The 25296-nt window shown below is 25.0% G+C and overlaps 6 protein-coding genes across 6 annotated transcripts; 4 read left to right on the top strand and 2 right to left on the bottom strand.

Moving 5' to 3' along the window:
• Positions 1–207: 207 nt before the first annotated feature.
• Positions 208–2812, bottom strand: SRAE_2000273400 (Ribonucleoside-diphosphate reductase large subunit; the record flags this gene model as incomplete). The annotated part of the gene is made up of 3 exons (XM_024653839.1): positions 208–2481; positions 2527–2661; positions 2753–2812. The coding sequence occupies 3 exons, from the start codon at positions 2810–2812 to the stop codon at positions 208–210; spliced, it is 2469 nt and encodes an 822-aa protein (XP_024507276.1).
• Positions 2813–3104: 292 nt separating this feature from the next.
• On the top strand, positions 3105–3906 carry SRAE_2000273300 (Hypothetical protein; the record flags this gene model as incomplete). The annotated part of the gene is made up of 2 exons (XM_024653838.1): positions 3105–3547; positions 3591–3906. The coding sequence occupies 2 exons, from the start codon at positions 3105–3107 to the stop codon at positions 3904–3906; spliced, it is 759 nt and encodes a 252-aa protein (XP_024507275.1).
• Positions 3907–4068: 162 nt separating this feature from the next.
• On the bottom strand, positions 4069–7689 carry SRAE_2000273200 (DNA-directed RNA polymerase II subunit RPB2; the record flags this gene model as incomplete). The annotated part of the gene is made up of 2 exons (XM_024653837.1): positions 4069–7524; positions 7579–7689. The coding sequence occupies 2 exons, from the start codon at positions 7687–7689 to the stop codon at positions 4069–4071; spliced, it is 3567 nt and encodes a 1188-aa protein (XP_024507274.1).
• A 931-nt stretch (positions 7690–8620) lies between these two features.
• Positions 8621–12671, top strand: SRAE_2000273100 (NLI interacting factor domain and Domain of unknown function DUF23 domain and Dullard phosphatase domain, eukaryotic and HAD-like domain-containing protein; the record flags this gene model as incomplete). The annotated part of the gene is made up of 6 exons (XM_024653836.1): positions 8621–8728; positions 8773–8842; positions 8897–9316; positions 9358–9471; positions 11103–12288; positions 12332–12671. 6 exons carry the CDS (start codon positions 8621–8623, stop codon positions 12669–12671), a joined length of 2238 nt encoding a protein of 745 aa, XP_024507273.1.
• A 2668-nt stretch (positions 12672–15339) lies between these two features.
• On the top strand, positions 15340–20372 carry SRAE_2000273050 (Dual oxidase 1; the record flags this gene model as incomplete). Its single annotated transcript, XM_024653835.1, has 3 exons — positions 15340–15364; positions 15797–20070; positions 20115–20372. 3 exons carry the CDS (start codon positions 15340–15342, stop codon positions 20370–20372), a joined length of 4557 nt encoding a protein of 1518 aa, XP_024507272.1.
• Positions 20373–21308: 936 nt separating this feature from the next.
• Positions 21309–23581, top strand: SRAE_2000273000 (Hypoxia up-regulated protein 1; the record flags this gene model as incomplete). Its single annotated transcript, XM_024653834.1, has 3 exons — positions 21309–21372; positions 21412–21587; positions 21635–23581. The coding sequence occupies 3 exons, from the start codon at positions 21309–21311 to the stop codon at positions 23579–23581; spliced, it is 2187 nt and encodes a 728-aa protein (XP_024507271.1).
• Positions 23582–25296: the final 1715 nt, after the last annotated feature.

Raw genomic sequence — 25296 nt, 5'->3', positions numbered from 1 at the left:
TCTTTATATTAATAAAAAATACTACTTAATTATTATTGTAAATTTTTAATTTAAAAATTATTACCTATAACTATTACTAAATAATTTCTTTTTAAAAAAAATACACAAAATTTAAATATAAAATTAATTTTTATTATTTATAGAAAAATAATTTTAACATATTACAAATTAAATAAAATATTCAAAATAAAATTTTAAACATTTATCCTAACCAGAGCAAGCATAACAATCAAGATCATTCCTTAATGAACCATTTTTAGAATTATTAATTAAAGATTCTTTTTCTTCCACTTGTTGATAAGTACTGGTAATGGAAGTTTTATCAACACTAAATTTTACAGCATTTGAAGCTGGTTTAGTTCTTAAATAATACATTCCCGTTTTTAAGCCACGTTTCCATCCATAAAAATGCATTGAACTACATATACCATAAGTTGGTTTACTTAGATAAAGACTAAGTGATTGAGATTGATCAATAAAAGGCCCCCGATCAGCAGCCATTCCAATAATGTCTTTTTGTGAAATTTCCCATACAGTTTTATAAAGTTCTTGGATGTCTTTTGGAATATCAGGTATATTTTGAATGGATCCATTATTTTCAATTATTTTATTGAGTAATCCTTCATTCCAAATATTAAGAGAAATTAAATCACGTAGAAGATGAGTATTTACAACTTGAAAATCTCCAGATAAAACTCGCCTTGTATATATATTAGAAGTATATGGTTCAATAGATTCATTGTTTCCAAGAATTTGAGATGTAGATGCTGTAGGCATTGGAGCAATTAATAATGAATTGCGAAGACCAAAACGTATAATTTCTTGCTTTAAAATATCCCATTCCCATAAATCACTTGGAATAACATTCCACATATCATACTGAAGAATTCCTTTGGATGCTGGAGAATCTTTGAATGTTTCATAACATCCATACTTCTTTGACAATTCACAGGAAGCTTCAAGTGCACCATGATAAATAGTTTCAAAAATTTTTATATTAAGATCTTTAGCTTCTGGTGATGTGAAAGGATACCTCATAAGCAAAAATGTATCAGCAAGTCCTTGAACACCAATTCCAATTGGACGATGCTTAAGATTTGATAAACGAGCTTCTTCTAGTGGATAAAAATTAATATCAATAATTTTATTTAAATTTCTTGTTACAATTTTTGTCACATCATGAAGCATTTTAAAGTCAAATGTAGGTTTTTTTTCTTTTATAACAACAAACATATTAAGTGCAATTGATGCTAAATTACAAACAGCAACTTCGCTTGGAGAACAATATTGAATAATTTCAGTACATAGATTTGAACATCTAATCGTTCCTAAATTTTGTTGATTACTTTTACGATTACAATGATCTTTATAAACCATATATGGAATACCAGTTTCAATCTGAGATTCACAAATTTTCTGCCAAACAAATCTAGCTTTTATTTGCTTTCGGAACCTTTTTTCATTTTCATATTTAATATAAAGTTCATCAAATTTATCACCAAAACAATTATCAAGACCTGGACATTCATAAGGACACATTAATGACCAATGAAGATCCTGTTCAACACGTTTCATAAATAAATCTGGAACCCAAAGTCCATAAAATAAATCACGAGCTCTTGCTTCTTCTGGACCTGTGTTTTTTCTTAAATCTAAAAATTCCATTATATCAGCATGCCATGGTTCCAAGTAGATTGCAAATGCCCCAGGTCGTTTATTACCACCCTGATCAACATAACGAGCAGTACTATTATAAACACGTAACATTGGTATTAAACCATTTGATGATCCATTTGTTCCTGCAATAAATGTTCCAGAAGCACGAATTCCAGAGATACTTAATCCAATTCCTCCGGCAGATTTTGAAATTATAGCACATTGTTTCAAAGTGTCATAAATTCCTTCAATAGAATCATCAGCCATTGTTAATAAAAAACATGACGATAATTGTGCACGAGAAGTTCCTGCATTAAATAATGTTGGGGAAGCATGAATAAACCATTTTTTAGACATATATAAATATGTCTCAATAGCAGAAGCAATATCTTCTCTATGAATTGCTATAGCTACTCGCATTAACATATATTGAGGTCTTTCCACAATTTTATCATTGATTCTTAATAAATATGATCGTTCTAGTGTTCTAAATCCAAAATATGTAAAATTAAAATCTTTTTCATTTTCAATAACTGAGTCAAGTTTTATTGAATGTTTCTGAATAATTTCATTTATTTCTTTAGTTATCAAAGGACAATGTTCACCTGTCACATTATGTTTATAATTATATAAATCATTCATAACTTCAGAAAATTTATTTTTAGTTTGTTTATGCAAATTTGTAATGGCAATACGAGCTGCTAATTTTTCATAATCAGGATGTTCAACAAATTTACTTGCAGCAATTTCAGAAGCCAAGTTATCAAGTTCAACTGTAGTAACACCCTTATAAAATCCACTTACCACCTTCTGAGCAATTACAGCCTAGAAAAAAATATGATAAGTGTTATAATACATACAATAACCTACAGGGTCAATAAAATCCATATCTAAATTATGGCATAATTCACTAATTCTATCTGTTATTTTATCAAAATGTACCTCTTCTTTTTCACCCTTCCTATTTACAACATATAAAGAGTTGGTAGTTAACATATTTTTACACTAAAAGGATTTAATTATAAATCAAAAATATATATAAATTTTTTAAAATATTAAAAAAAATTCGCCAAAAATGGAAAAAAAACTATTTTACTTTGTATTGACATTTTACATTTTCATTTTTCATTGATATCAATTGTCCAAATGGGAACATTAACGATTTTAAAATTACATAGTTGGGAGTAAAAGTGATAATACCAATATTAAAAACTCTTCAAAAAACAAACATTGAAATACAAGCTTTCGTCTCAAAATAAAAAATATTGGTGTATTATTTTAATTTTTTTTTTTGTTTTTATTAATAAAACACAATTTAGTAGAAAATGTTTATTGAAATATAAAATGTGAAAATCAGTTGTTTATGTTTTTATTTAAAATTCAAATTAAGATAGAATAAAATTTATTGATAGTACAAAGATATAAATTTAATTTAAAAAATGAAAAGCATGAAAAAAGTCTTCTATTTTTTTCTTTTTAATTCTTTAACATTTGGAGAATATTTATTTTATGACGCTGAGTGTCCTACTAACATTTCCAAATTGGAAAAATCATTTTATACTGCTTTTAGGGTCTCTAACATTCTTACTAATTCTATAACGGTTAACATAGATTTTGAACTAGTAAGTATAACATATAATAAATCCAATTTTGAAGAAATAATTCGTATTGATGGAAGTGCACGTTTTCCTAAAAATGAAGTTTGGACAAAAAAGTATATTCCTATAAAATCATGGCCTTTATATTTACATCCCAATTGTCTCAAATTTTTTTCTAATGGAAATGAATGTTTACCAAATATGGATGCATTAATATTTTATCAAATTAACTCTGATGGAATAAAGGAGCCATTTAGATTTAAAAAATATAAATTTGAACAATTTTTTCCATGGTAAATATGATGTTTTTTAATTTTATGAAGTTTTAAATTTTAGTGAACCAAATAATGTTATTTCTTTTGTTCACGATGAAACGATATCACTTCAAAATAAATCATCTGTATTTATTTCCAGAGAAAAACCTATATATTATATTCAAGATTTTAACTTTGAAGAATTTTCACTAGATAATTTATATAAATATAGTGAATCGGAAAGCAAATATGTAGAAATTTTAAGTAATTTAGAAGAATTTGAAGAATTTACAATAGATGCAGATATAAATTTCAAGTATGATTTTGAAGAACCTTCAGGACCATTTAAAAAAGTTAGTGATATTTTTTATGAAAATGGTAAAATTATTGAATTATAATACAATTCTTATACACCAAATATATTGTAGTAGTTTTTTTAATAAATGACTTACATTTTGTTTTTAATTTATATTTAAACAAATTTCAATCAGACAATTTATAATTATTTTAAATAAAATAGTAGTAAAATATATACAAAAAAAAATTATACAAAAAAAAAACTAATTAGTCATTAATCTTGGTGCAATTGACATAGACATGAGTTCTTGGAATAAAAGCTTACATGCATAAGGAATTCTAATAGCTGATATTTGTGTCTTATTTTTACATGCTTTACATTCAAAAGTATTCGTCCTGAGGTTGGCAACAACAAACAAACCACAGACATTACATACATAAGTATGGTAGGGATCAGAAACTTCAAATAATCTTTCACGTAAAAATTGGGCTGCACCATGAGAAATTTGACAATCACGTTCCATTTCACCAAATCTTAAACCACCGTCACGAGCTCTTCCTTCCATAGGCTGTCTATTCATTCCTTGGACAGGTCCACGAGCACGTGAATGAATTTTATCGTCAACCATATGCTTTAACCTTTGATAATATGTTGGACCAAAGAAAATTTGTGTCTGAAGTTTTCTACCTGTATGTCCATTATACATGACTTCATTACCACGTAAATGGTAACCATAACCATGAAGAAGATCAGAAATTTTTTGTACATTAACAGTATCATTAAATGGTGTAGCATCACCAATTTCTCCTTTACAAGCTGATAACTTTCCTTGAAGACATTCAATTAAATGACCAATTGTCATACGAGATGGAACGGCATGAGGATTAATAATGATGTCTGGAGACAATCCTTCTTTTGTAAAAGGCATATCTTCTTGACGATACATCATTCCCATTGTACCTTTTTGTCCATGTCTTGAAGCGAATTTGTCTCCAATTTGAGGAAGTCTTATAGAACGCACGCGAACTTTTATAAACTTATTACCATCAGCATTGACAGTTAACATTACTTGATCAACGATTCCTGTTTCAGAACTTCTTAAAAATGTAGAAGAATCACGTTTGGTAAATTTCTGATTAGCCTGAACAGCTTCATCTTCAATTTCAGCAACACTTAATGTTTTACCAATTATAACATCATCTCCAGAAACACGTACTCCAGGAGAAATAATTCCATCTACATCAAGTTTTTCATAAATAGAGTGACGCATTCCAGAACATGAATCACGAGTTGGAAGTTCAATTAATTCACATTCACTAGATTTAACATTAGCTTCTTGATCACGATATGAGCGGTAGAAAACAGATCTAAACAAACCACGATCAATTCCAGATTGATTCATAATAACAGAATCTTCTTGATTATAACCTGAATAAGACAAAATTGCAACAATTGCATTGATGCCAGCAGGTAATTCATTAAATCTCAAGAAAGACATAGATCTTGTTGTTACTAAAGGTTTTTGTGGATAATAAAGAACATTCGCAAGAGTATCCATTCGAACATGAAAATTAGTTGCATACACACCCATAGCCTGTTTACCCATAGCACTTTGATATGTGTTTCTGGGTGATTGATTGTGATCAGGGAATGGAATAATAGAAGCACATACTCCGAGAATCATGGCTGGATGGACTTCACAATGTGTGTAATTTCTACAATATTCATTTTTCAAATCTTCTGGATTCATAGCAATCATACAAGTTTCCTCTTCTAAAGCATCAATCAATTCAACAGCTCCATCAGAGATTAAATCACTCCAACTGTATGGTTTAGTTCCATCTTCATCAAGTTCTTTTAATTTACGAATGTGTTTAGTTCGTAAAGTTAATTGACCACTTTCAACAACAAGAAGAGGCCTACAAATACGGCCTGCTTCAGACAATATTCTAATTTCTCTATCACGAATATCTCGAACCATAGAAACTTCAGAGACAATGATATCCATTTGACGACGTAATTTCTTTAATGTTGTCATTAAAGCAACAGGATCATGATGAATACCAACCCATGCACCATTAACAAAAACTTTTGTTGCATCTTTTATTGATGATGGAGATACTTCTTCAAGATTTTCCATAGACCATTCTTCTAAAAACTCCATTAAATGGTCTGCTGTTGAACCAACAGATACATATGCCATTAAAGCAAGATTTTTTACTAATCCTACAGCTTGACCTTCAGGTGTTTCAGCAGGACAAACCATACCCCATTGAGTATTATGAAGTTGACGTGGTTTAGCTAATTTGCCATCTCTTCCAATTGGTGAATTAGCACGACGAAGATGTGAAAGTGTAGCAGTATATGTTAGTCTATTTAAAACTTGTGCAACTCCAGCCCTACTTTGATGAGCCTTTCTTTGATCACCCCAATTTCCTGTTGCAAGAGAATAAGCTAATCCTTTAGTAATAAATGAAGTATTTATACAACTTGGTACCAAAAAATCTCCATTTTTATCAATGTGTTTTTGAGCAACAAGTCGAAACTCTTTAATCATATTTTTTAACATTCCACGGAAAAGGAATGAAAGTAAAGGACCAGCCATATCTAACCTTTTATTTCCAATGTGATCACGGTCATCTAATTCTCTTCTACCTAATGCAGCAGACAATAGTCTATGAACCATATATCCTAAAAAGTAAGCTTTTTTTGTTTCGCAATGAGGTCCCACACCAACATGAGGTAAAGATTCTTTTGTCAATATTTCTTTTGCATATTTTATTCTTGCCTCTTTTGTAATACCAGGTTTTGCACCACGAGCCCCAATAAAATTTAAAGCTACATCTTGATCCTGAATAACAAATGCTTCATCTAAAGAAGGCTTTACCATTTCCATCATTTCTGGATCATTGAAATCATAAATAATATGTTCTAAAATATCACGATCGTTAACAAATCCAAGAGCTCTAAATACAATCATAATTGGAATTTCTTGTTTAATATATGGTAATATAGCAATAATTTTTTGACCAACACCACCTTTCTTACCAGCAATTCCACCAGAACGATTTAACATGTTTACCCAACAGGTACTAACAGGTCTATTAGAATTTTCAAGCATTGAACGGCATTCAGTTTTATATTGGAATTTTCCGTCTTTCATTGCAAAAACATACACAGTATTTGTAGCCATTTTTTCTTGTGCAATTAAAACTTTTTCACTGCCATTAATTACAAAATAGCCACCAGGATCAAGAGGGCATTCTTTTAATTCGGCTAAATCTCTGTCACTCATCTCATTCAACATACAATATGAAGACCTAAGCATAATTGGTATTTTTCCTAAAGATACTTTAGTGTCAACAGTTTCTTTGTTACTATCATTTCTTGTTACGGTTTTAATAATATCAACATATAATGGTGCAGCATATGTTAAGTTTCTAAGTCTTGCATCATTCGGCATCATTGGATGTGCAACACCATCACTTTCCCAATGGGTAGGTTTTGATAAATAAATTTGATCCATTTTTATTGAAAATTTTGTCGCAGTCTCAAGCTCCATAGAATGATGTTGAAGTTCAGTTTGTAATTCAATTGGCGGTGTTTCTTCAATAATTTTCTGAACACTCATTTGAATAAATTCATCAAAAGAATCTAACTGTTGGCGTACTAAACCTCTCTCATCAAAGTATGAGGCAATAACTTCCCAACATGCTTCCTAAAATTTTTTTTTATAAATAATTTTGAAAATTTAAAAAAAATGGCAATTTACCTGCCACATTTGTGGTTGAATTTCTGTCTCATCCTCTTCATCTGACTGTACATCATCAACATCCATTCCGAGATCATTGTCATACTCTTCATATTCTTCATCGTGATTCATTTTTAAATAAGTGCTAAATAGTAAAAAACAAGTTTAATGTTTGTCAATGAGATGTAAATTCACGACAGTTTCCTTAAATTAATCAAAAAAATATATATTAATATAATTAAAAACAATAAATTGAATCCACCAAAAATTAATTAAAGTAAAATATTTAAAGAAAATAATTAAAGTCTAGATAAATTAATTAAAAATTAAGTCTACAAAAATAAGAAAAAAATGAAATAATATTTGTGTAAAATTAAAAAAAAATTAATGCAATTTAAATATATAATTTAATGTGGCAAGCGCCTACTTTGATGTCATTTTTAAAATGACAAAATGTTTTTATTAAAATTTATATAAATTATTGGTTATAGAAAATTTTTAAGAAATTATGTCCTTTCATTTGTAAAATAACTCAATTTAATAAATATTATAAAAATAATGAATTTGCTTGTGGCATTATTGAATAAAAACTTAATTAATACTCTTTGAAAAGAAAGGCTTATGACTTCTTAACATTAAGTTTAAAAAAATTTACCAAGTAAAGAGAAAATTATTAACAGGAAATAACTACTAAAAATATTCCATCATTGCAAACATACATTTTTTAATACATTGGAGAAACGCGCGTGAACAATATCCCAATGTACATTCTAAATGGGAAGTATGAGCTTAACAAATTGTACACTTCTTACATGTAAAGTAGTTGCTAATAAGTCGTGGTAATTTTAATTTTAATAATTATTCTATTCTATTTATGTATTATTTTTTAAGATAATATTATTTTATAATCTATTTTATTTTTTATTATTTTGTTTTTCTTTTTAGGCAAAAACTATATTATTTTACTACATTTTCATAGCTATTTTTAATGAAATGAATGTGTATTAATAACATTTATTTGCTAACAGTTAGATATTAATTTTTAATACTTGTATATTCCAAGATGCCAAGGTTCACAAATATGGTGAAACATTTTTATTTACAAATTAAAAGTCTCCTATTAAGCATTTTTCATTGTTTGTTCATAATATTTTATAGGCAGTATAGAAGAGTATGTTTTTTTTGACAACTTTTTTTTTATTATTTTATTTTTAGATTCAGCAATATCAAACGATTCGGTACGATCATCATATAGAACTTTCAGCAATGTCTGTTCAACGTCTAAGTATGTTTGTTTTTTTTTTAAATCTTTTTATATGTGTTTAAAAATATTTTTTAGGTCTAGTGCCAAGAAAAATACTAGTATTAGATTTAGATGAAACTTTAATTCACTCTTATTTAGATGGTAGTACAAGAGTAACATCTAAGCCAACATCTCCACCTGATTTTATATTAAAAGTTACAATTGATCGACATCCTGTACGATTTTCTGTCCATCTCAGACCTCATGTGGATTATTTTCTAAGTGTAATTAGTCAATGGTATGATTTGGTAATTTTTACTGCCAGTATGGAAATTTATGGTTCTGCTGTAGCTGATCGACTAGATAAAGGACGGGGAATGTTTAAACGACGATATTATAGACAGCATTGTACTCAAGAACAATACGGATTTACAAAAGATCTTTCTGCAATTCATGATGATTTGGCGTCAATATTTATTTTAGATAATTCACCAAATGCTTATAGGCATTTTAAAAGTAAGTTTAGTTATGTTTTATATAAAGTATTCATTAATTAGACAATGCAATTCCAATAACATCATGGTTCAGTGATCCAAAGGATACGTGCCTGCTTGATTTGCTGCCGTTTTTAGATGCTTTACGATTTACATCCGATGTAAGATCAATACTGAGTAGAAATTTGCACTTACCTAACATATAACTATTTTTAAAAAAATTCATGATTACTTATATTATCAATAAAGTTTCAAAGTATTTGACATTATTTCTAATCTATAAAATATATGCTAAATTACAGGTTGAAATTTTAAAGTTTTTTTTTGTACATAATTATATTTTAAATGTAACTAATTTTACTATTCGGTGATCTCATATTTGTTTTATTAAATAAAAAAATTTTTATAATTATCTAAAAATTTAATAACAATTCATATTTTAAATAGATATTCATTAGTTTTGGTTTATATTTTATTTTTGTCCTATTTTTTCTTAAATATAATAAGAAAAATATTAATATGTAATAATAACTTAAATGTTCCTTATAATATAATATTTCTAAAATTATCTGTTTATAGAAAGAGTGTATAATAAAAAAAAAATAGGAGTGAGAAAAGTGCAAATTATTTTTTATTATAAAAGAAAAAAATTGTAAATAATTGAGAGAATTTTAGAAAGTGGTATTAACAAACTTTTTTTCACAAAATTTAAATGATATAAAATAAAGTTGACATTTGTTATCAACTAAATATGTAATGATAAATAAGAAGATACAAAAGATTATATTAAATTAAAATTAAATATGTTTATAAAATGTAAGATAAATAATTTACTAAAATTTTTCATTGATATTGATAAATATATACATAAATACATGTAACAATTTATTAATGTATTTGTTGGATTACATATACAAAATTACAAAAGTTTAATCTTCAGAAGCAGTTTATTGTTTTAGGTAGATAAGTAGAAGATGTAAAAAAAATTAAATATATGGATGCTTAATATATATAATTTGAAGAAATAACTAACTTTAATAATTTATATTGTTTAGATTTAAAAGATTGAAAAGGACAAATTTGTCGAGTAGAAGTGTAATATCTTTATATTAGTCATGTGTTACTTAGTTATTTATTATAAATATATATAATTTTTTAATGAAAATTTATTTTTTTTCAAATAAATAGATGAGTACAAAAAATTATTTTTATTTGAAATTAAAATATTTTTTTTTATATATTTGTTAATGGTTAAATTTATCCTATATTTTTCAAATTAAAAAGATATTCTTTTTTTTTATTGTCTTATTTATGTATATATGAAGAAGTTACAATATACCAGATTACAATATATAATAACATAAAAAAATTTAAACAAACTTAATTTGTAAGATATATTTAAATGAATAGTTATATTTTAATATTATTAATTAGTATCTGTTTTCACTATATTAAAATAAATCACATTGTATCAATTGAAAATATCAGAAAGTTTTATAATATTTTAAGAAATTTTATACTGTTTTAGGTCAGAAATATCTTATCTGATTGTTTTTAACTAGGGCATTTTTAAAATGCATTTCACAAGTTTATTCAATTATCAAAGTTAAATTTTATCTTCCTTTCATTTTATAGTATTATTTAATTAGACTATAGTACATTAATGAGTCGAAATTTATTTTCTAGAATTTCTCATTTTTTTAATCAAATAATTTCTATATATCAAAATGAAGAAAAATGGAAAATTTTTAAAAAAACATTTGAAGCTTTTTATATGTTATGTCTTATTATATTTGGAGGAGTTTTAGGTATCTCATTATACTATAGAACAACAAATATATGGATGTTAAAAAATTTAGGAGATGGTTTTTTACATAGATCAGAAGGATTAAGACCAATTATTTTAGGTGCATTTTATAGAATGAAAAATGAACAAAATGTTAATGGAAATTATGCTATTATACAATATTTAGCACATAATTTTGATAAACAAAAATTATATTGTATATCAAGACATCCTGATCCTGAAAATAATGAACCTATAATAAAGGAGGCATTAATTCAAAGAATTCATGAAGGTAAAAGAAAGATGAATGATATATGTAGTTGGAGTGGTCATTTAGCTGAATGTGAAATTGCCTCAACTAAATTAAATTATATAACATTATCTACAAGTGATGATATTAATGAAATTAAAAATGGAATGAGAATTGAATTAGAACAACCAATTATTCGTACACCCAAAGAACCTTTAGTTGTATGTATTGCACCTATGTATATTTATACTGAATGGCAAATTATGTTAACAGGAATTGAATCATGGTTAGCATTAGGTGCTACAAAAATAATAATACCAATACAATCAGTATCAAATACAGTAATGAATATATTAAAAAAATATGAAAGAGAACAAAAAGTTATATTAAGATATTGGCCAAAATGGCCAGTTATGAATGATGTTAATCCAAATGGTTTAGTATTATCACGTGGAATCGAAGAATCACATGTAAATTGTCTTCATTTTGCCAAACCATTTGCTGAATTAATAGCATTCTCTGATATTGATGATATCTTAATGCCGGTAAATCCAATGGATGCAAAAATTGGATATAATTTAGAATTAATACATTCTTTATTTAAAGAACACCCACAAGCAGGTACATTTCTTTTTGAACATCGTGATACTCAATTACAATTACCTAATGATAATTTCAAGGACAAAACATTAAGCAAATTTAATTTTGATTTTCTTAAAAATTCAAAAGTAAAACAAAGTTGTAGAGTATGGAGAATGAAAACTAGAGTGATTGTTAATGCATCAAGAGTAGATACTGTTAATATGCATGAAAGTGGAATAAATAGATTTGGATATGTTCAAGTTAGATTACCATGTAGACAAGCTCATTTTTATCATTTAAGACATTCTTATAGAAATTTACCATCCCAGACAAGTGATTCTATAAATATGACAATAATTTCAACATTATTAAATAGGTAACTTTTTAAAACAAAATACATTTAATATTTTTTTTTCTAGTCAATTTAAACATAGACTTTCAACAACATTATCATCAATTTCAAAACTTCCTATCTCAGAATCACGTTTAGATACATTTAGAGCTTTTGATGAATGTGTTAAAGCTGTAAATAACGAGCATTTCACATTAAAAGTATCACGTTGCATGACACCATCAGCATGTTTTGCTAGTTTCTCATCAAACAGTATGAATTGTACGGCTGCCATAACAGATTATTCATTTGCCCGTACCAAAAATGATTTTATATCAGCTCCAGGAACTTTCAAATTTATACCATCTAATGATTGTGATGCTCCTATTCCAAAATATACAAGTGGAAATTCATACTATTTACCATAGTTTTTATTTATTAATATATTATCTTATTTTTCAAAAATAAATAATAATAAAGTATTATATTTTATTTCAAATTATATAAAATTTTAATTTTTCATCTATTCTTTTTTCATTCCAGTTATATAAAATATACTTCTGCAATAAAATTATAGTAAAAACTTATTTAAATTGTTCAATAAATTAAACTTGTTCTTTTTTTTTTTAATCAAAGTTATGAAAGTATTCAAAAAATCTAGCTGTTAAAACTATTAATATATTATTGATAAAAAAAAAATTAATTGAAAAGGATTTAATTGTAATTAAATATATCAGATTTAACTTTAATAACAACAGTTATTCTTAGACTTTAAAATATATAGTTCATTTCAAACGACCTGTTTAATTTCTTTTTCATTAGTTGTAAATATTAAAACTATTATTTTGCTATTTAATATTATAACTAGCAAAAACCATTCAAAAAGAATATTATTATAATAAATACAAAAACTATGATTTATCACTTTTGCAATTTACAAATTTTTATAACTTGTATAAAATAATATAGATATTTATAATATACACAAAATATAATTAAAAACCATTTTTCTTTATAAATTTTTAAATATTTTATTCTTATATTATGATTTATTTACTTCTATTTATATTTAATACATGTGTAAATAATATTTTAACATAATTTTCAAAAAAAAAAATTAGTAGTTTTTTTTTTCTAAGAAGAAATGGTGATTGTCAAATAATATTCATTTCAACAAGGCTAAAAAGTTATTCTATTTTTAATTAGTTAATTTAATAGTAGGTGCAATTTTTGCGCAAAACTTTCTTCAATAACCTTTTTATTACTTCATTACTATATCATTCACTGTAATGTTCTATGAAACTTATAGCTGACAGATGGGTGCCTGGAAAAATTCACATAAATTTTTATGAAACTTAAACAAAAAAAATTTTTTTTTTTCTATTAACAATAAAAACTTTAAGTAAATTTATAATAACAATATATCATAGTATATATATACATATGCATATATATTTTTTTTTGTTATTAAAATTATCAAATATACCGTATAAATGATATTTATAAATAAACCTTTTATAAGGTCACTTTATAATTTTATAAATTTTAATTTAGTAACTTTTACTTGAAATACCTTAATTCATCTAATTATATTAAAAAGGATATAATATAATGTTGGATAAAATTATTATTACAATTGTGATACATTCATTAATATTTACATTATAAAAAGTGTAAATAATAAAAATGTTAATTAATTATTTATACTTAAATTAATAAAATGGAAAAAAAAAAATTAATTATAAGTTAGAATAAATGTTAATCAGATTATACTGATTCATATTCTCAAATATAATTTCTTCTTTTTTATATAAAATTAAAACATTTATAATAACCTATTTCATTTTTGACGTAAATAAAAATCGTCGAAATTAGTAACCTTTATTAAATTTTTTTTTTGTTATTTAAAATGCTTATAAATAATACTTATAGTAAATATTTTTGTTTATATATATATAAATGTTTTAAAATAATAGTAGTAATTAGTTAATAAAAAAAAATTTTAAATTTGTCAAAATTCTTTTTTTAATAATATAAACAAAATTAAAACATCAAAACAATTTGTTGATGACTACTTGTAATTTACAAAAAAAAATATATATATTTCTTTTTTTTTTGATGACTATTTTAAACTAAATATTTAAGTGAATATTTTTAAGATCAATTTTATACTATCTTTAATTTAATACTAAATTTTTAATATCTATTTTTGACCTCATTTATCTAAATATAAATTTCTCACAATTATTATGTAAAAATTTTTGTCAAGAGGAATGTTAGATAGAGATAGGTTTAAGTTTTAGGTAAAGTTATATAACTATTGTATGATCATTTGATAATAATATATTATATATATATATATCATTAATGATATTTTATAAATTTTATCAGAAAATAATATGTCTTTTAGTAAATTTTTTTTTAACATTAAAGTAAAATCGTTAAATAATGAATAAATTAATATTATAGTATAATTTAGCACTTTTTAATGTAAATTACATATAATAAAAACTGATTAATAACCTATTTTTCTTAATGTTTCACTAATGTACTTCTTATACATATATTTTTACGAAAATATTATTTTATTTACTCACAAATCTTGTTTCTTCTTTTAATACATATTATCTATATGAAAATTCTAATAAAGAAAGATAATATCTTGTATTTATAGACATTAAATATATTACGTAATTTATTGTAATTATATGTTCTTAGAAATAACCAACTAATATTTTATGCATATGTTTTTTTAAAAGTAACTTATTCAAACATTATTTTAAATGTTATTTAATTACTAATAATAAATTTTAAAATTTAAATGTAATTTATACCTATCTAGAAAAACTACATATACATGTATTCCTTTACTTTTGTTTTATAAAAATAATTAATAATATTTTTAGTGATTATATAATATTTTTAGAAATAACTTTTTCAAACATATTATATATATATATATATAAATATATATTATTTAATTTTTAACGATAAAGTTAAAAATAATGGTAATACAATAGAAATTTTATCTTAAAAATAAAAAGAAATGTCATTTTATTATTAAAAATTTTGATAATTCTTAACCTGAATGTTCTAATGGATTTACAGGAATTTATTTTTGGTAAATAATAATTTTTAACATCAAATTTTAAATACGATATTTAAAATTGTAAATATATTATCTTTAAATTTTTAACTTTTTTTAGAATTAAAATTTCATACTTGTTATGAATTGGCATGTTGGATATTTTTTCATACAAAAATTTCTAAAAATAAATATTTGTTTAATAAAAAATATAATATGTAAATTAAATTATAATTATTTGTATATTGTTCTATTTACAATTATACAATTTGTTAGTGTGACATGTAAGTTTTATTAAAAGTATTTTAGTGGTTTATTTTTTTTTTATTTGATTTAATAATAGCTAATTTTTTTTTTCAAATATAATAAAATCATGATATATATTAATAATTATAGTGTATTTTTTTATAATAGTTTTATAAAATATATTTTGATTTTTTTTAATATAACTTATTATTATAATTATAGGTCTTCAAAAAACTCATGAATTTCAAAGATATGATGGGTGGTTTAATAATCTAGCAAATCCAGAATGGGGTAGTGTAGGGTCTCGATTGCACAGAGATTCACCAGCAAATTATGAGGATGGTGTTTATAAAATTAATATTTCTCTACCATCTGCTAGAAAAGTTTCTGATATTGTATTTAAAGGTCCCTCAGGAATAAAAAATAAAAGAAATATAACAACAATGTTAGCATTTTTTTCACAAGTTGTTGCTTATGAAATAATGCAATCATCACAAACTGGTTGCCCACTAGAAAATATTCCTATTCCAGTAGAAGAGTGTGACTCTATTTTTGATCCTACATGTGAAGGCAAAACAAATATACCATTTATGAGAACAAAATATGACACAGAGACAGGGCATGGTTTAAATTCTCCAAGAGAACAAATTAATGAAAGAACAAGTTGGATTGATGCATCATTCTTATATTCTACCAATGAACCATGGGTTGCTGCTTTAAGATCATGGCATGAAGGTACATTAACAGAAGGTGAAGTTGAAGGTTACCCACCACTTAATAAAAAAATTATTCCTCTTATAAATCCTGCACCACCACAAATTCATAGATTAATGGATCCTGAAAGATTATTTACATTAGGTGATCCAAGAATTAATGAAAATCCAGGATTATTAACATTTGGTTTGATTCTATTTCGTTGGCATAACTTTCAAGCATTAAAAATTGCCCAAAAACATCCTGATTGGACGGATGAGGAAATTTTTCAAGGAGCCCGTAGAATGGTCATAGCATCATTACAAAATATTATATTATATGAATATTTACCTGAAGTTTTAGGTATAACAAAAGATGAAATACCAAAATATGATAAATATAATGCACATATACCTCCAGGAATATCTCATTCATTTGCCACAGCTGCCTTTCGTTTTCATCATACTATTGTTCCACCAGGAATGTTATTTAGAAAAAAAAGAACTTCAAAAGAAGAATGTGTTTTTAGGGATGATATAGGTGGTTATGGTGCATTAAGATTATGTCAAAATTGGTGGAATGCACAGGATATTGTTCAAGAGTATACGGTAGATGAAATAATTCTTGGAATGGCTTCTCAAATCTCTGAGGCAGAGGATACAATTATAGTTGAAGATTTGAGAGATTTTATCTTTGGTCCTATGTATTTTACAAGATTAGATGTTGTATCAAGTTCAATAATGAGAGGAAGAGATAATGGTATACCATTTTATAATGATTTACGAAAAAATTTTGCACTTGAAACAAAAACATGGGAAACAATTAATCCAAGTCTTTATAAAAAAGATAAAAAAATGTTTGATAAATTAAAAGAATTATATAAAGATATTAATTATTTAGATGCATATGTTGGTGGTATGTTAGAAACTGATGAAAATGGAGTTGGTGAATTATTTAAACACATAATTCGTGATCAATTTTTACGCCTCCGTGATGGTGATCGTTTTTGGTTTGAAAATAGACAAAATGGTATTTTTACAGAGGAAGAAATTGAAGAAATAAAATCTATTACATTAAGTAAAATACTTCGATCAACTACTAATGTAGAGGAAGATGAAATTCAAGATAATGTTTTTATATTTAATGAAACAAGTCCATGTCCACAACCATTTCAAGTTAATACTACAGGACTGGAACAATGTATTCCTATGATGCGTTATGATCATTTTAATGGTAATGAAGTGACATATATATTTACATTAATAGGAATTGCTTGTGTTCCACTAATATGTATTGGAATTGCAAGATATTTAATTATAAGGCGAAGAAAATTAGGTGTTGCATTAATTGATATGCCAAAAATTATTGCAAAAGATAGTTATAATAATAGTGTTATTGATTCACAGTCTGAAGCTGACTCAACATCAGACTCTGCCTCTACAAAATATTATCAAATACCTCATACTGTAGAAGATAAATTTAAAATGCCAGCAATTGAATGGTTAAGTGATAGTTTTTGTAGAAGTGTTAATTTTGAATTAGATACAACAACAGGTCAAATATGTATTAAAAGACCTAGAAGTAAAGGTATCTTAAGAAAATTAAATATGGGAAAAGCTGATAAAGTTTTATTTACCTTAACTGATCCAACAACTAAAAGTACCTATGGTCCATTTATTATTATAACAATACCAAAAAATTATGATATGGTTATAAGATTACATAATGATACACATTGTGCTCAATTTATGAAAGTTGCTGGAGATTGTTTAAAAAAATTAAATATTCCATTAACAATTAAACATTTAGATAATGATGTTCTCCTTCAAACAGCAGAAACAAAAGAAAAAAGGCAAAAAAAATTAGATTTATTTTTTAGAGAAGCTTATGCTAAATCATTTCAAACACCACAATTATCAGATGACAATGTTGAGTATAATGAAGATTTATCAAGAGATATACTTGGAATTTCAATTTCAAAATCAGAATTAGCTGATGCATTAGGTATGAGAGAAGATAATCATTTTGTTGATAGATTATTTGCATGTATGGTAAAAAATGGTGAAGATTCTGTATCTTTCGAATCATTTTTAGAATTATTAAAAAAATTTTCTAATGGAAGTACAAAAGATAAAATGAATTTATTATTTAATATGTGTGATTATAATGGTGATGGGCAAGTTGAAAGATCTGAATTTATACAATTTTTTAAAAGTTTATCTGATACTGCTGGAGTAAAATTAGATAAACATGTACAAGAAGATATGTTAGATGGTGTCTTATTAGTTCATGGTGTTGATACTAAAAGTAAATATTTAACAGAAGAAGATTTAGAAAAAATATTTACTGAAGTTGATGGTGTTAATCGTCCTGTTGGTGTTCATTTACGTGGAGCAAAATTGAAGGTTAATCTTGATGATTCTAGTTCATTAAGTAGTTTTGCTGTACCTGCTGATGAAGAAAAATCTAAAATTACACGTTCAAGACTTTCTATATTACTTTCATTTCTTGAGACATATCGTCAACATATTGCCTGGACATTTATCTTCTTTTCTATTAATGCACTCCTTTTTCTTGAAAGATTTTGGCATTATCGTTTTGAAGTTGAACACCGTGATTTACGTAGAGTTTTAGGAACTGGTATAGCTATAACAAGAGGTGCTGCAGCAGCTATTTCATTTAGTATGTCATTAATATTATTAACTGTATGTAGAAATTTGATTACTGTTATACGTGTAACTCCAATTGGTGAATATATACCTCTTGATTCAGCTATAGTTTTTCATAAGATTATTGGTTACACAATTGCATTTTTTTCTGCCGTCCATACAATAGGTCATTTAGTTAATTTCTATAATATAGCTACACAATCACAAGAAGGTTTACAATGTTTATTTCAAGAAGCTGTCTTTGGTTCAAATTTTGCTCCAACAGTTAAATATTGGTTTTTTGGTACAATGACAGGTTTAACAGGAATTTTGATTGTTGTTATTATGTGTATTATTTATATATTTTCAATACCATCATTTATGCATCAAAATTATAATGCATTTATATTTACACATTGGTTAAATATAGGATTTTATGGTTTAACATTATTACATGGTCTTCCTAAATTATTAGATTCACCAAAATTTTGGTATCAAATGTTAGGACCACTTATTTTATTTATAATTGATAAAATAATTGGAATGAGACAACAATATAAACAATTAAGAATTATTGAAGCAGCAATTTTACCATCAGACATAATATATATACAATTTAAAAGACCACATTCATTTAATTTTTATTCTGGTCAATGGGTAAGAATAAGTTGTCCAGATATATCATGTGCATTTAATGAAGATCATGCATTTTCTATGGCAGCAGCACCACAATCACCATCTCTAGAATTATATATTAAAGCAGTTGGTCCATGGACTAGACAACTTCGATCAATATTACAAGATTGTCAAGCTAATGGTTTACCTTATCCTACAATAAATTTATCTGGACCATTTGGAGATGGTAATCAGGAATGGACAGGTTATGATATAGCTGTAATGGTTGGTGGTGGTATTGGTATAACACCATATGCATCAATTCTTATGGATCTTGTTCTTAATAAACCATCTGGTAGACATACAAATATTAAATGTAAAAAAGTTTATTTCTTATGGATATGCCCAACTCATAAAAATTATGAGTGGTTTGTTGATGTACTTAAAGATGTTGAGAAATTAGATACAAATGGTATATTAGAAAATCATATATTTATTACACAATTTTTTCATAAATTTGATTTAAGAACTACTATGTTGGTATGTTTAAATATTAAAAAATATAATTATTGCTTTATTTTTAGTATATTTGTGAAAAACATTTTCGAACTGATAATAATGGTCGATCAATGTTTACCGGACTTCGAGCAGTCAATCATTTTGGTAGACCAGATTTTGATTCATTTTTCAAATTTCTTCAAAATAAACATAATAATGTTGAACAAATTGGTGTGTTTAGTTGTGGACCAGCAACAGTAAACAAAAAAATCCGACAATCCTGTACTGAAGCTAATCGTGTACGTAATGCTCCCAGTTTTGTACATCGATTTGAAACTTTCTAGATATTTTGTATATAAATTAGTTGGGCACTTGTATTGTATTTTTGATAAAAAAAAATCATTCAAATATTTTATTGTATTTTTTTCTACCATTTATTTGGTAAATTGAAATATTTGTTATTAAAAAAAAATAAGTGTTATCATAATTTTAAAATTTTGATAAAAGGGGTAAAATAGTTTCCAATGCCATTGTATTATATTTTTTTTACAATAAAATGATAAAATGAATCATAATTTCATTTTATTAAGTTGCAACATTTGTTTACCACTATTTTTGGAAACAAGCCATCTATTACTAAAAATGCTAATTTGTTAATATCCGTAATTGTTAAAATTATTATTTTATCTATAACTACCAATAAAAAAATCTTTTTTGCAATAAAACTATTTTATTTTGATAAGTAATGATTAAATTTTTTTTTAATACTTATTACTAAATTATTTATATTTTTAAAGTTGTTTTAAGATACTTTATTTATAAAATTTAAAATAAAGTATGCTGAGTTATATGAGTGATAAAAAATTAAAAATTTATTATAAAAGAATACAATCTGTAAAGAACTATGTAATTAAAAAGTAGTTATTTTACTGTTAAATATATAAATTCCTATTGGAAAAAAAATTATTTTTTAACACCTATTATTTAGTTATTATCTTCAAAATTGCATATTAACTCGTAATCATTATCATAATTTATTTATTATATCAATTATTTGATTAACTAACTTTGATTGCAATGACAACTATATTTTAAATTAATATTCATCTCAAAATTAAAAAAAAATGGTTTGTCCTTACGAATTCTCATTTTAATAAAATGACACGTCAGTACAAACAGTGTTGGAGTTCTCTTGCCTTTTCTTTGTAAAATTCATTAAGAATATTTTAAATTTTTTTTTTGATAATTTTTAAAATATTTGTTTAACTTTATAGGTTAAGATGAAATATTGTGGAAGATTAACGGGTTTATTATTTTTGTTGGCATTAATGCTACCTGTTACAGGTAAAATAAAATAAATATATTATAAAATATATATTTTAGATGCTGCTTATGCTGTAATGTCAATTGATCTCGGCAACCAATATCTTAAAATTGGAATCGTCAAGCCAGGAGTCCCAATGGAAATAGTTTTAAATAAGGAATTTAGAAGGAAAACAGTTAATATGGTTGGGCTGAGAAATGGTGAAAGATTCTTCTCTGATGCTGCAGCAAATTTGGTAATTAAAATAATTTTAAAATAACATTTTTTTATTAATATTTGTAGAATGTCAAATTTCCAATGTCAACGTATGGTTATTTAACAGAATTACTGGGCAAAAAGTTTGATGATCCTGCTGTTGCTCAATTTCAAAAACGTTTCCCATATCATAAAATATTCCCAGATGAGAAAAGAAATACTGTTGTTTTTGAAACAGACTTAGGACCTTTAAATATTGAAACTATAGTTGGAATGATTTTGTGGAATGCAAAAGAAGTCACGAAAGTTTATGCTGGACAAAAGGTTGATGATGCTATATTTACAGTTCCTTCATATTTTGGAAATGCTGAAAAAAGTGCTATTTCTGCAGCAGCTGAAATTGCAGGAATCAAACTTCTTAAAATAATTTCTGAAGGAAGTGCAATTGGTTTAAATTATGGAGTTTTTAGAATGAATGAAATTAATGAAACTAAACAAAATATGCTTATTTATGATATTGGAGCAAGTAAAACAACAGCTGTTATAATTGAATATGAAAAAATTAAAAATGAAACAAGTAAAACTTCATATCCAAGATGTAAAACATTAGGATTTGGTTATGACAAAAATCTTGGTGGATTTGAGTTAACAATGAGACTAAGAGATTACCTTGTTGAATCTTTTAAAGCTAATTACAAATCATCAAAAGATATCTCAGAGAATCCAAGAGCAATGGCTAAAATGATGAAAGAAGCAGAAAGAGTTAAACAAGTTTTATCAGCTAATGCTGATCATAAAGCTCAAATTGAAAATGTTTTTGAAGATATAGATTTTAAACAAAATGTTAAGAGAGAAGATTTTTATAAACTTTTTAATGATCTTGATGATAAATGGACAAAACCAATTGATGGTGCACTTGAAATGGCTGGCCTTACTATGGACAATATTAATAAATTTGTTCTTTTTGGAGGTGGTACAAGAGTTCCTAAAATTCTTGATATATTACAAAAATATTTAGGTGAAAAAGACATTGGTCGTTTTCTTAACACCGATGAAGCTGCTTCACTTGGTGCAGTTTATTATGGTGCTTATTTGATTAAAGGTTTTCAAGTTAAAAAGTTTGAAATTGAAGAAAGAGATGATATAATTGAAATGTTATCTAAAGAAAATCCAGTTGAAGAAATGGATGATGAAAGTATTAAGAAAGCTATTGCTTTATTAAAAGACTTTGAAATAAAAGAAAGAGAGAAGGCTGAACGTGAAGCAGCTCATAATAATTTAGAAGCTCTTGTTTATTCCTCAAAAGACAATTTAGAGAATGTAGAATTTTCTCAATATGCTACCGAAAATGAAATTGAAAATATTAAATTGACAGCGGATAAAATTGGTTTGTGGCTTGAAGATGAGGTTTCTCTTTTAACAACAACTACTGAATTTAAAGAAAAAACAAAAGAATTAAAAGATGCTATTAAGCCAATTGAATTTAGAAAAAAACAACATTTAGAAAGACCAAAAAAAATTAAAGGTATTACAAAAGTTTTAAATGAAACTATTAAATTTATTGAAAAATCATCAAATATGACTGATCTTATTAGTGAGGAGGAAATGAAAGTTCTTCAAGAAGCATATGATAAAACTTTGTTATGGTGGGAAGAAAAGAAATTAGAAATTGAAAATCTTGCATTAAATAGCGATCCATCAGTAACAACAAGTGAAATAAGTGAGCAAACTCAAAATTTGAAAAGAGAATGGAAATACTTAGAAAATAAATTAAGGCTAAATTTAATAAAAATGATGAAAGAAAAAGCAGAGAAAGAGGCTGCTGAAAAGAAGGCTGCCGAAGAGGCATTAAAAGCTTCCAACACAACAGAAAAAGTTGAGAGTGTAGAAAGCAGTGGAGATGTCAAGGTTGATGTTAATAATTCAAATTCTGAAAAGACAATTGATGAAACTGTGAAAGACCAACAAGAAAATAAAGAAGAAAACATAAATGAAAATGAGGAATCTAAAAATCATGATGCCTCAGAGTTATAAATTCAAAAACTTTTTTTTTAATTATATTTATAAATTTAGATAGTTGTATTAAAAGTTTTGTACTTTTAATAAATTGTTTTTTTGATAATATTAAATGTAATATTCAAGTACAGTTTTAAAAAATTCAAAGTTGTTTAGTATATTAATAGTTTAAAATAACATTGCTTGTATTTTATATAATTATGCAATGGACTTATCATAAATGATTGCTTCAATTTTCAATTGTAGTATTTTTATTTTCCAAGTGTTATTTAACTTTAATTATACTTTTCTTTACTAAAATCAGATAAGTTATAAAAAGTACCATTTTTCTAGACTAATGTATTTAATTTTCAAATTGTAAAAAAAACTTTTATAAAAATAAACATTACCATAGTCAAAGATAAAAAATTTTTTCTACTATATTTAAAATGTGTAATCTATTTAATTATAATAAATATAGGATTATGTAAATATTATTAATATTCATATTAAAGTCAATATTAAATTATTAGTAAATTTTATCTGTTTATCTAATTCTTCAACTAAATTTTTTATTACTTGTTATAAAATATTTTTCTGAAAAAAGTAGAAGATTACCATAGTGAAAGTAAGAAGACCTTATAAATATGCAAATATATATTAGAAAACTTTTATCAGTTTGAAATTATGTTATGAGCAGTCAAATAAAGTATTTATTTGAAAAATAAAAACATTTTTGATAATTTTCTGTAAACTTTTTCTAGTAATGAAGAAATATGAAATTCAAAAATTGTTCGAATTTTATATTTGTACACACAAAAAAAAACAAATAAATTTTTATCTCTATTATTAAGCATATTTAATTTTTTCATATAATTTTATTTTTCTTTTATTGTAGTATCAATTTTTGATGTTATAAATAATAAAAATTAAGGATATGTCATGAGTGTTTTCAAAAACAGCAGTAATATTTACTATATAATTATTTATGACATAATAAACTTTTTTCAATTTAAAAACAATTCTTGTTTATATCTTACTCATATGAAATAATTTTTGATGTTCCCTTTAGTATTATCTCATGAAAATAGTTTTTTTTAATCAAAAAATATAAATAAATTCACCAGATAACCCTTGAAAAATAATAAAATTTGTAGTTAAATCATGGTTATAAAAAAGTTAAACTTAAAGAAGTACAATCAACTAAAGTTAGAAGTGCAGGCGGGGAAAATATTTTTTGAAAAAGGTCAAATTTTATTATGGAATCAAAATTTTTGAAAACATTTTAATGATTCTAGATGAAATTTTTATAATAATAGATATAAAAGAACGTAATTACATTTTCACAGAATTTTGTGTGTAATTCATTCTTCATTATTTTCAATATAGTTCACGTTGAGATAATTTTCTAATTGTTGTTGATAAATAATGTTTTGGTACTTTTCCCCCCCTCCCTCACATTTTTGTTATCAATTTTTATATCTCAGAAGTGTTTGGAGATAAAAAATTATCTTGAAAGTGTACTTTATATTAAAATTTATTAAAAGTTAATTAAAAAAATTCACATGCTTTTATCATTATTATGAAATGAAATGTAAACAAAAGCAAAAATTTTTTTTAAAATATACATTGTTCTAGATACTTTTATATCACAGGTAAAACTTATTTCATAACGTTGAAGTTAGTGTTAATCAATTTTACTTCTAATGTTCACAATGATATTTTCAATTTTTACAGAAATTCATAAATTAAAT

Source organism: Strongyloides ratti (assembly GCF_001040885.1).
Source record: "Strongyloides ratti genome assembly S_ratti_ED321, chromosome : 2".
NCBI lineage: Eukaryota > Metazoa > Nematoda > Chromadorea > Rhabditida > Strongyloididae > Strongyloides > Strongyloides ratti.
Note: the sequence above shows the minus strand (reverse complement) of the source record. Positions and strands in the feature narration are given on the sequence as shown.